General features: G+C 48.2%; 1 protein-coding gene across 1 annotated transcript; it reads left to right on the top strand.

Annotated features, from left to right (window-relative positions):
* Window positions 1–7,302: 7,302 nt before the first annotated feature.
* Window positions 7,303–7,944, top strand: LOC119172758 (putative ATP-dependent RNA helicase DDX17). Its single transcript, XM_037423903.2, has one exon. It carries the CDS (start codon window positions 7,303–7,305, stop codon window positions 7,942–7,944), a length of 642 nt encoding a protein of 213 aa, XP_037279800.2.
* The last annotated feature ends 3,459 nt before the right edge of the window (window positions 7,945–11,403 follow it).

Raw genomic sequence — 11,403 nt, 5'->3', positions numbered from 1 at the left:
CTCAAAGTTGCAGAAGCCCACCAGAAATTGCTTTAAATAAAAAAAAACGGGGAAAGCAAAGTATTGTTTTCATTGTCCCCTTACACAGAAAACCGCTTCTGCGTGAATGCTGTCATTCGTGCCGAGCTGAAAACATGCACCCGGGTACCTTCTGAGCACGCACATCCTCTCGGAGAACATCACTTAAATGGGTGTACGCGGTGGCTCCAGTTTACCCGGCAAGCAGAGCCCAGATGGATTTGGTCGACTCTCAGAGAAGATGAGCACACAGACAGACGGGGGGAGGGGAAGGAATCGTAAGAACAAGCACGTGCTCGAGTCCTTGGAAGAGAGCTTTTCGGGGTCAGCCGCAGGGCGGTCCGTGCCTCCATCGCTTAGTACGGCGCAGCAAAGCGTTTCCGGCGTCCGTGACCGAGCTGGTTACGACGGGCGAGAAATCTTGTGTGGCCGTGGTGCACGATATTTTTTTAAACACTTATTTTTGTCAGCGACGTGGCCATCACTATGGGGAAAGTGAATGGAAGTTGCAAGGAGCACAAGCTTTTGATATGAGATCCTGTGAGTGAACTTACTGATTTTGTTTTTTGCTCTTTTTGCTACTGAGCACAATCTGATGAATTGCATGAATGGGCCACAGCACTGCTGACTGCTATGTTTTAGAGTGGATAATAGTTTTGAAAAGCTGGCACCCGTGATGCTGCTATGCTAATGATATCTTTGTTAGAAAGGAAAAAGCAATGCTTGTCACCTAAAAAGGAATTAGATAAGTGCAGCTGTATACGCGTGAATGTTAAGGGTATTTAATGATTTTTACTGCGGGCGATTCTTTGTTCAATGAGTAATTTATTGCTACCCTTCAGAGTGGGTACCAATGGGAGAATAAACCTGAACTGAAGAGCTACCATAAACAGTGTGCAACTTTCTACTGTATTTCCACATTTATCACCTCATGTGTCCTTCTGTACGGCCTAAATGTTTACTGCTAAATGACTAAGACTTTATGGTACCCAATTTATAGGCTAGCTGTGCTTGAATGACTGTACAAGCAACACATATATGTTAAACACCTTGCTACATCCAATTTGCACTATAATAGAAATTGAGAGCACCTACGATTGTCCGGGAGATGCAGTTTAATATAAGAGCTGTGGCATTTAGCAACAGTGCACACAAATTCGTATGCGTATTGCGTGTAAAATGAACTCAGTACAACGTACGTGCGACGACCCAAAAATGTACGTACGTGTTCCCCCCGCCACCACCTTGTTCGGTGCACCTACCGTCGAGCAGGATAAATGCTGTGGTCTAGTTAATTACTCGGGCGCTCGTTTCTCGGTGATAGCGAGGACCACCCTCGGGAATGTGCCTAATGACTTCTATGCAAATACACAGATCCGGGACCCTCAATGCCCTATTGTGCTGCGATACCTTTCGCCGTCATACTATATACATAGCACGGTGTATCGGTAGTACAACGGCTTAAATATGACGTGAAGCATTTGTATGCTTGACATTAAAGGTGGAGTTCCCAGTTAAAGGATGAGATGTTGGTTCGATATAGCGGCTGTTAACCGTTTAGCTTCATGGATTTCTTAAAGTTCAACTCTGGGAAAAACGAGAAAACCACCCTTGTAGATAACCTGTGTATCCAAGGGTGCACAAAGTGAGACATTAATGGTGGCTGTCAGTGACCCAATTAACTAATATTTAATAATTACCTTTTCAATCATGACTGCAGCAAGCAAGCATATTTGTATTGAAAAGCTGGAGTCAGTCGCGTTTTTACACAGTTACATGCAGAAGAATTCTTCTGCATGCCTGTACACCAAAATATTCGGAGACAAGGTTTAATTGTATTATGCATATACACATGGATGGTGGTGAAGATCGGCGTAATGTTACTTTTTGATGTGAAGAACAGCCACATCTTGCTATCGCCAGCCGGTAGCATGAGGGTATAGCCGACGCCGGTATCATTGTTGCCTATGCGACGCGTTGTCACATTAAACAACACAAGCAACTGCTACGGCCTATCGGGGAGAAGCTTCGCGCCAGTGCTCACTGTTTGGCATGCGCAATCATGCTAAGTGCATTTAAATCTGCTGCAGGATACCTCGCAGCACAGACATTCTGTATGGAAGAATTCTTCCACGTGTAACTGAGTGGAAATGTGACTGCCTCCATCTTTTGAATAGAGAAGTTCGGCAGATCTCACGTACCTTGGGAATCGATGATATGCGAAGCGTGTGGAAGGAAGATGACCATGCTGTAATTTTTTCTACTGAACGACGCGTCATGAAACGACGCTAATTATGTGTATAAGTGTTGCACGCAATGAAAAATACTGAAGAGTTGCAGGCGTTTATTTATGCAATAAGGTGTGCGTTCTCGTCATTCCTGGGTAGTGTCAATCACCGGTGGCACATACCCGCATACCAGTGGCATATATCCACCCAGCGGTATGTGCAACTGTCTGGCAGGAAGTGTTTGACGACGTACGCGACGGAATTGTGACATTATTCATGTCTAGACCAGCGCGTCATATTCTTCAAACCATCTTACCCACCTGTACTAATTTTGGTTCCTGCCAATTTAAGGTGTTGACTATGAGAGCTCCTGGACGTAAGCGACAAAAGTGCTTGCAGTAGGCAAATACTGCAGTCAGTGAAAAGTTAGTTAGACACAGGTATAGTCTTAGCGTCACATGCCATTAAAACGCTACTTTCAGACTCAAAAGAGCTTTAGAAAAAGCGTTGTACCATCACGACAAAAAAGATGGAAATAATCATGGACACGAAAGCCAGTACTGTGTTGGTAATCTCACGATGAGAGAGAGAACAAAAAACATTCAGTGCTAGTAGTTGGACCTCCTAATCTGGAAGATCATTGGCTCTTGCTGCCATCCGGGCTTGGTCGACCAGGGCCTGTTGCTTTGCTGGGTCAGAGCTGGACAAGGTCACCTCCCACTCGACTACTGTAAGATTATGATTTGCCGATATAATGGCATTGTTTTGGCACTCTCAGGTCGTACGACTAGTGTGGACATCTTGGGACAGAATTTACACTTCGTGCTGATTGTACACAGGAGAATCCATCTTGGACAACACATAATTGTCTGCAAAGGCAAATGATTGTAAATGTCACCCCACGACCGACGTTACCTTATCTAGTTTGGGATCAGGGGTGGCGAGGGGGTACAGTGCGTCTACTCAGCATAGGAAAGGATGGGCTGGGAATATTCCAATAATCCTGGTCAATGAGAAGTTCCGCTGTGGATGAAGCAGTGGATGCCCGGCGTAAGAGATCACTGGTGGAGGCGTGAGCAAGATCATTGCTTCTAACGTCGGTGTGCTCTAGCACCCACAGCCATTGTATTCATCAAGATTCTTGACGAGTGGCCACAGCTTGTTGCACTGTTGAAGGTGCTAAGCGGCTGACTTCACCTCTGGTGAAATCGCAATACGCCGCCTGGAAATCCGTGAGGACAAAGGTGGCTTTTGTATTACACATGACTAAGGCTATACAGGCATCTTTCATGGACACAATGTCTATTCAGGTTGCCGAGATGAAGTCCAGAAACTTTCCCCTGTTAACCGTGGCTGCCGCGGCGCGATTTTTCAGGAGTCAGGAGGCATTACTAAAGAAGCCTTCTTCACAATCCGAGTATTTGTTGTTTACTTTGGCTCTGGCAGCTCACCTGTTTTTTTATGGTTCTTTTTGTGAACTGGCTGGATATTTCCTGGTAAAGACCAAATATAGAACTACCTCTGCCATTCTTTGAGTAGCGATAGTTTACTGGCGACCTGCATTGGTGGATTTCAGCTGAAGGCATCTAGTGTGGCACGACCTGCTTTAGTACGTTTAACCGAATGATTTCATTCATGCGATGAGCTTCGAAGAGCTCTGGCGCTGTATTACATATGCCCATCGCAAGCAATCAGTCATTCATGGCCCATGAGGGTCAATTGGGGACTTTCCATTATGAACATGTAACGATAAAGTCGTAACGTAAAAAATCTATTTGTCCTAACTAAAAAAAAACGAATTGGCATCTCATTCGAACATTTTCCTAAATGTATCTGCTTATTGTACAATAAGCGAATCAGCACTTGTCGGACTTTGTAGTGATTTCAGTACTCGAAATAAATTTTCGAATGCCTATTTACAAACGTGGTACTTCTTGCGCCTTCCTGAGCGCTACAGTTTGTGACAAATGATTTTCCAGCCAGCGTGGTGTAATGGTCACGAATATATTATGGTCGGTGTTAGGCAACCTTCTAACTTCTACTAACGAGACGTCGAAAAACAAGGAACATGGTATTTTACGTCGGCTACGGCATCTCTGAAGTAACTCCTTCAGCGCTGCTCTTGGAGGAGCACGTGTCTTCGATGAATATCACAATCAGGCGGCGAAATATTTGGATTTGTGTATAACTATAAAGAATATATTACTTTTGGGTTCCTGATAAATAGAAAAAAAAGTTCAGCTTTTTTCAATCTATTAACAGTTGAACAGCGAAGCTGCTGTCTCTTTCGTTGGCCGTTACATTTTTCCGCATGAGTTTCGGCAGTGTTTTCACTGAGTATTTTATACACTCATTGGATTGCTCGCGATAAGCGTCTCTCCTTGTAAGTTCGTATCACCACCGGTGAGATGACCGGCAGGGTCGTCACCATTGTCTCCTCTGTAAGCTCGGCGATATAGGGGCACACCACAGCCGCTTAAAAAAATTGAAAACATCGCAGCGAGAATAACCACGTCGGACGCCTGTGTGGTTCTTACGAGAGGGAAGCGGCGAATGGCCCATCTGACCCCTCACCTCTCTCATTCGTATGCTTCCGGTAAGATCAGGTTGTGCAGGTGTGTTGCACAAGCCTGTCCAGTGGGTATGACGCTCATCTCCGTTTGAAATCCAGCATCGCCAATTAAATTTGTGCTATTTTATCTACATTCACAATCACTGACCCTCTCAGTCACACTTTCAGCCTGCGGTCAACCACGTGAGTTTTATGAAGCTGATGTAACGCTAGAAAAAAAACATCTTTATTGTTTCATTCGAAGAGTGCCATTTTGGTACGTATAATCGCATAGAAAAAGCCTAAAACCGCACTTGGTGTCAGACTATGCGAATTGCGTATGTGCAAACGCTTTAGAACTGAATGCCTTTACAACCGCCTCAACTGCCATTCATCATCGGCTACAGCATCAACCCAACGTACAGCTGCGTAGGTACACTCCCTGCTTTACAGATGCGCTGCGAGTACTTCGCAAAATGATAATCAATAATGACACATCTATTTGATAGCTTTCGCTTTTGAGTCGCCTTAGGCGAGCGAATAAAAGACCCTGTGAGTTCTCAATTCACATTGCCCACTTGTTGGTCCTCGCTTGATATTTGGTACACTTTTTCATCGAGGTACTTAATAATGGACCACCTTATTTAGAGGTCATCAGAAGAGGATGGTTTGGCATCATGATCCGTAGTTATCAATGTCATCATCATCTTACTATCATTAATGCGGTAGTGTTAAAGAGCTGGTTTCGAAGAAATTTTGGCATCGGCATCGGTGGCGGCGTGGCCGTGATTGGTTGTGAGCGAAAAATCAACTCGTCTGTTACCGAAAATTCTTGAAATATATGCAAAAATAAATAATAAAAAACTCTGGCTCCCACTGAAGATCGAAGCAAAGAAGTTCGCGTGGCAAGCAAGTGGTCTACCACACAACCTAGCTGTGCATGGGAATGCAGGGATAATATCTTTGATTATTTACAAACACACGCGTCCTGTGTACAGTCTTCACAATACGATGGGTAATATCACAGTAATATTACGTGGTACAAGAGTAAATTGCCGCTGGGCGTCTCAACATGTGCTTATCATAGCGGCTTGAACGGGGTTCGTAGTTCAAAGCCGGCCACCCATTACGAATGGCACACATGTTGCTGCACGTATTCCCTTGAGACCAAGTAGTGGGTGCATAGAAGTTCGAAAACATTTGACACGCATGGTTGCTCGGCCGATAAAGCATGCTACCCATTACACAGAATGCAGCCATTTGTAAAAGCTTCCCCCAATTTCCAATATCTCATTCAACTGCTAAAGCTTAGGGTCTCCTAATACATGTTATTATTTTTTATGATCAAACGTTACTTCTTGGTATCTCTATGAGTTGGTATAAACCATGTTAGAGGCATCATAATGGTCCCCATCATCATCTTCATTACCATTATCACCATCATCACCGCAGCCACCACTCTCTGCACTCATGCCGCTTTCTCGAAGCGCGAGCTAAAGAGAATGCTGACGACCTCGACCGGGCTGGAAAACGCAGCTACCGCTGCTCTGCTTCGGTGTCTCGCCTCAGGCGACAACAGTACGTTCACTTCGACCACTTCACATCTTTCCCGGTATACAATCGTCTGGAAGCTATTCGAGGGTTAGGCACAGTGACAACGCATACAAGAGCAAGGATTTAGCTGAGCCGGTCGCAGTTCTGTGCGAGACTAATAAACTTTCCGGAACGTCGAAGTTCTCGTGTAAAAGTAACGAATGCATAGATATGGAAAACCAGCACATCCTCAACCCTGGAGTGCCGCTGGGGCCTGCCAATGGACCCAACAAGCCACTGCCCCCCAATTCGCCTGTGAACGCCGACCCCTTAGACGAATTCATTGACGGCATGTCCGAAAATTCGAAAATGTGGTATCTGTCGAAGGGTGATAGCTACCTTGTGCAGCATTGCTTCGGGCGCCTGAGAACTGCGAGTGTCGGCAACGTCCACGGACCTGGACCTTTGACCTGTGGTGACACGCATCTGCCACCCATCCAGAGGAATACCTACCGCGAGCACTTCAGAACTGCGGAGGAAGTGCAGGAATACCGAAAGAAGAATGGGATAACGATCGTGAATGGACGTAGGGCCCCAGAGCCACTACTGCACACTTACGAAGCCAACTTCTCCGCATGCCTAGATATGGCCCTCGGAGCATACAACTACCCCTCCTCCCCCACACCCACTCAGGCCTAGTGCTGGCCCGTAGCCCTCAAGGGCAGAGATCTACTTGGCGTTCTTAGATCTGGAGCCCAAGGCAAGACCCTGGCTTATATCCTCCCAACAATCGTTCACGTCCTACAGCAGCCGCACCAAGAACACCGCCCTGGTTTCGTGGCACTGGCACTGGCTCCGACACCGGAGGACGCCCGCGAAATTAAGCGAGTGGCGAGTGAATTCGAAACCTACACTCGAGTTTGCGCTAAGTGCGTCTGCTCCGGGGACCCGCAGGACCAACAGTTGAGTGACATGAGGTACGGCTTTGAAATCTGCGTTGCGACGCCCGGTCGTCTTCACACGTTAATCAAAGGGGATAAGTTGGACATCGGCCGGTGCAGATATCTCGTGGTGGACGAAGCAGACCGCATGGTTCACATGGGCTTCGAGCAGCAACTTATGCGTATCGCTGGGTCCACCAGGCCCGATCGCCAAACCATAATGTGGATGTCCAGAAGACCGAGGCACCTGTACCGGCTTGTTGACGCACTGCTTAAGGACTACGTTGAAATACACATTGGGATGTGTCCAGCCTCACCAGACCAAAGCGTTCAACCCGTAGTCCTCGTTACTGCCGAGGCTGAGAAAGAGGCCAAGATTGTGGGACTACTACAGGACATTCTGGACGGGCAAGCGGAAGCAGCAGCCGGAAAGGTAATTGTGTTTGCCGAAACAAAGAAGCGTGTTGACGACCTGGTGTCCAACCTGCGGCCCTGTAACTGGCCCGTCGTTGGCGTCCATGGTGGGACTTCGGATAGCGTGTGGAAGTGGGTGCTGGCAAAATTCCGTCTTGGCAAGACGCGCATCTTGGTGGCGACTGATGCGGCCATGAGGCAGCTGTCCTCAAACAGCGTGTGCTTTGTGGTCAACTATGATTACCCGAGCAGCGCTTAGGTGTACTTAAGACGACTTAGCCATGTATCGCACTTAAGAGGCCATCACTATGGCGTGGCGTACACTTTCATTGAGCCGAACGACAGCCGATGCGCCCGACAAATGATCAGTATTTTTCGGGATTCAAAGGTGAAAATCCCCCCGGAACTCTACGCTATCGCGAAGCGGCAACAAGGCAGCGGAATCATGGTACCAGAAATGTGTGATGGCCTGTGTGATGGTCAGCCACGTTGTCCGTGTATTTTGGCAGCGTCATTTATTGAAGTCAATAGGAATATTTATGCTGCAAGACTTTGATAATGAAACGGGTTGTTGAACAAGCAGGAGTTCACTCGGCGAAGGAGAGCTTTATTTAGCGCAAGGGCTAACTGAAAGCAAGCCTGCGATCACGGCAAGTCTTCTTCCTTTTCTATACTCGAGCTCCATGCCCACTGCCCTCGTTACAATCACCCCCGGCCGATGAGGGAGTCATCCTGGCGACCTAAGGACAGGTGTACACAGAAGGGTCATGGTATGGCTTGAGCCGAGAGATGTGTACAATTTCTTTTCCGTGACGGCGCTTGTCCGGAGATGCATCCAGCGGCTCGACAAGGTAGTTAACAGGGGATGTTTGGCCTACAACTCGATAAGGGCCATGGTACTTGGACGAAAGCTTGTGGGAGAGTCCTGGAGGAGTGGAAGGAATCCATAACCACACCAGTGAGTTCGTAGCAAAGCTCATATGCGTGGTTGACACGTCGTGGCGATGTTTTTGGCGCGTCTGGTCATGTGACGTGAACGCACGAGCAAGCTTCCGACATTCTTCAGCGTGTGCTGCTGCTCGAGAAACGGTAGTCATCTCTGAAGGGTCCGGTCGATAAGGAAGAATGGTATCCATTGTTGATGATGGCTCGCGTCCATAAAGAAGGAAGAAAGGCGAAAATTCAGTCGTGCTTTGCGTTGCATTGTTGTAAGCATATGTCACAAAAGGGAGTATGCTATCCCAATTGGACTGGTCGGATGAAGCGTACTTGGCCAGCATATCCCCAAGTGTACGATTAAAACGCTCTGTCATCCCATTAGTTTGCGGGTGATAGGCTGTGGTAGTGCGGTGTATGATGCGACACTCACTCAACAATGCTTTGATGGCATCGGAGAGAAAAACGCGGCCACGGTCGCTTAGTAACTCCCGAGGTGCTCCGTGCCTTAAAACCAGGTTTTGCAGTATAAAACACGCAACGTCTTTTGCGGTAGCAGAAGGTAACGCAGCTGTTTCAGCGTGCCGCGTTAGGTGGTCGATAGCGACAATGACCCAGCGGTTGCTACTCGAAGTATAGGGAAGCGGACTGTAAAGGTCGATTCCGACATGATCGAAAGCTCGTGCTGGACATGGCAATGGCTGCAAGGGACCTGTGGCATGTTGAGTGGGCATTTTGCGTCGCTGGCACGTAAGGCAAGACCTTACGTAACGGCGAACGAAACGGTACATACCGCGCCAGTAGTACCGCAGCTGCAAGCGGGTGTATGTTTTTAACACAGCAGCGTGGCCACATTGCGGATCATCGTGGAACGTGGCACAGATGTCAGAGCGCAGATGTCGGGGGATGACGAGCAACCACTTATGGCCGATCGAGCTGTAGTTTCTGCGGTAAAGCAGGTTATCCCGAATAGCGAAGTGTCCTGCTTGACGGCGAAGCGTCCTGGGAACTGGAGCGGGCGTCCGGTTTGAGAGAAAGTCCAAAAGAGAAGAAATCCAAGCACCTTTGCGTTGCTCGGAAGGCATGTCCGAAATGCTGATGGCCAAGGCAGCACTAGTGGAGATAGGCCAGCCGACAGGCTCTGAAGCCAATGGCGAACGTGACAGGGCATCGGCGTCGGAATGCTTCCAGCCAGAACGGTAGATAACACGGATATCGAACTCCTGTAACCGCAATGCCCACCGAGCGAGCCGACCATTAGGATCTTTTAGTGAAGATAACCAGCAAAGCGCATGGTGGTCTGTTACAATATCAAACGGACGTCCATATAAATAAGGCCTAAATTTTCCGATTGCCCAAATAATGGCGAGGCACTTCTTTTCAGTTACACTGTAATTCTTCTCGGCTTTACTGAGGGTGCGGCTGGCATAGGCAACGACGTACTCGTCAAAGCCCTCCTTGCGTTGGGGCAGTATGGCCCCTAGCCCGACATCACTAGCGCACGTATGAAGCTCCGTTGGAGCAGACGGATCGAAATGTCGGAGTATGGGAGGCGTGGTGAGGAGCCGTCGGAGTTCCAGAAATGCATCATCACACGCCTGCGACCACGCTGACAAATCAGAACTTCCGGCAAGAAGATTGGTCAAGGGGGCGATAATGGAGGCGAAATGGCGGACGTAGCGGCGGAAGTAAGAACATAGGCAGATGAAGCTTCGAAGCTCTTTGATGGTGGTTGGCTTTGGGAACGCTGCGACTGCATTAAGATTCGTAGGGTCCGGGAGAATGCCGTCCTTAGAAACCACATGGCCGAGAACTACAAGCTTGCGAGCGCCGAAGTGGCATTTCTTCAAGTTAAGTTGAAGTCTCGCCGTGGAAAGGCACGTAAGAATTTGCTCGAGGCGGCTGAGGTGAGTCGCAAAGTCGCTTGAAAATACCACAATGTCATCCAAATAACAGAGGCACGTTTTCCATTTCAGACCTCACAAGACGGTATCCATCATCCTTTCGAAAGTGGCAGGCGCATTGCAGAGGCCAAAGGGCATAACGGTGAATTCATATAGTCCATCCGGTGTTACAAAAGCTGTCTTCGGGTGGTCACCCTCTGCCATGGGCACCTGCCAGTAGCCTGAGCGTAAATCTAACGAAGAAAAGAACTCTGCTCCTTGTAGGCAGTCCAAAGCATCATCGATGCGCGGCAGAGGGTATACGTCTTTGCGCGTTATCTTGTTGAGTCGGCGGTAGTCAACGCAGAACCGGATGGATCCGTCTTTTTTCTTGACGAGAACAACCGGTGAAGCCCAGGGACTGTTGGAGGGCTCGATGATGCCACGTTTCAACATGTCGTCCACTTGTTCGTCGATGACACGGCGTTCAGCAGATGACACACGGTACGGACGCTGCCTTAGCGGGGCTTGTTGACCGGTGTCAATACGGTGAACGACCGCAAAGGTTCGGCTTAAGCCTGACTGGTCACGATCGAATGAAGAACGAAAGCGGAGAAGAAGATTTATAATCTCTTCGCGCTGAGTTGGTGCGAGCTCAGAGTCGATGGCATCCGAGAATACGTCCAGAGCATCATTAGGCGCGTTGGTAGGAGTGACAGCACAAATTGGGAGCGAAACCGTAGAATCGGGTATAGTAGCCGGAAGAATGCACTAGTAAGGTTCGTAGCTTCCCATGCATTCTCCACGTAGTAGGGATGACGGGCTGTCCGAGGGATTGCACACATAAATGGCAGCGTGACCATTGCGAAAAATGACGACGGCGAACGGAAGCATGATAT

The sequence above is a fragment of the Rhipicephalus microplus genome, chromosome 4 (genome assembly GCF_043290135.1).
Source record: "Rhipicephalus microplus isolate Deutch F79 chromosome 4, USDA_Rmic, whole genome shotgun sequence".
Lineage (NCBI taxonomy): Eukaryota > Metazoa > Arthropoda > Arachnida > Ixodida > Ixodidae > Rhipicephalus > Rhipicephalus microplus.
The sequence above is the reverse complement of the archived record's forward strand: the minus strand, read 5'-3'. Positions and strand labels throughout refer to the sequence as shown.

Excerpts from the sequence above, each read along its gene's own strand:
- LOC119172758 (XM_037423903.2), top strand. The coding sequence starts at position 7,303 with ATGAGGTACGGCTTTGAAATCTGCGTTGCGACGCCCGGTCGTCTTCAC.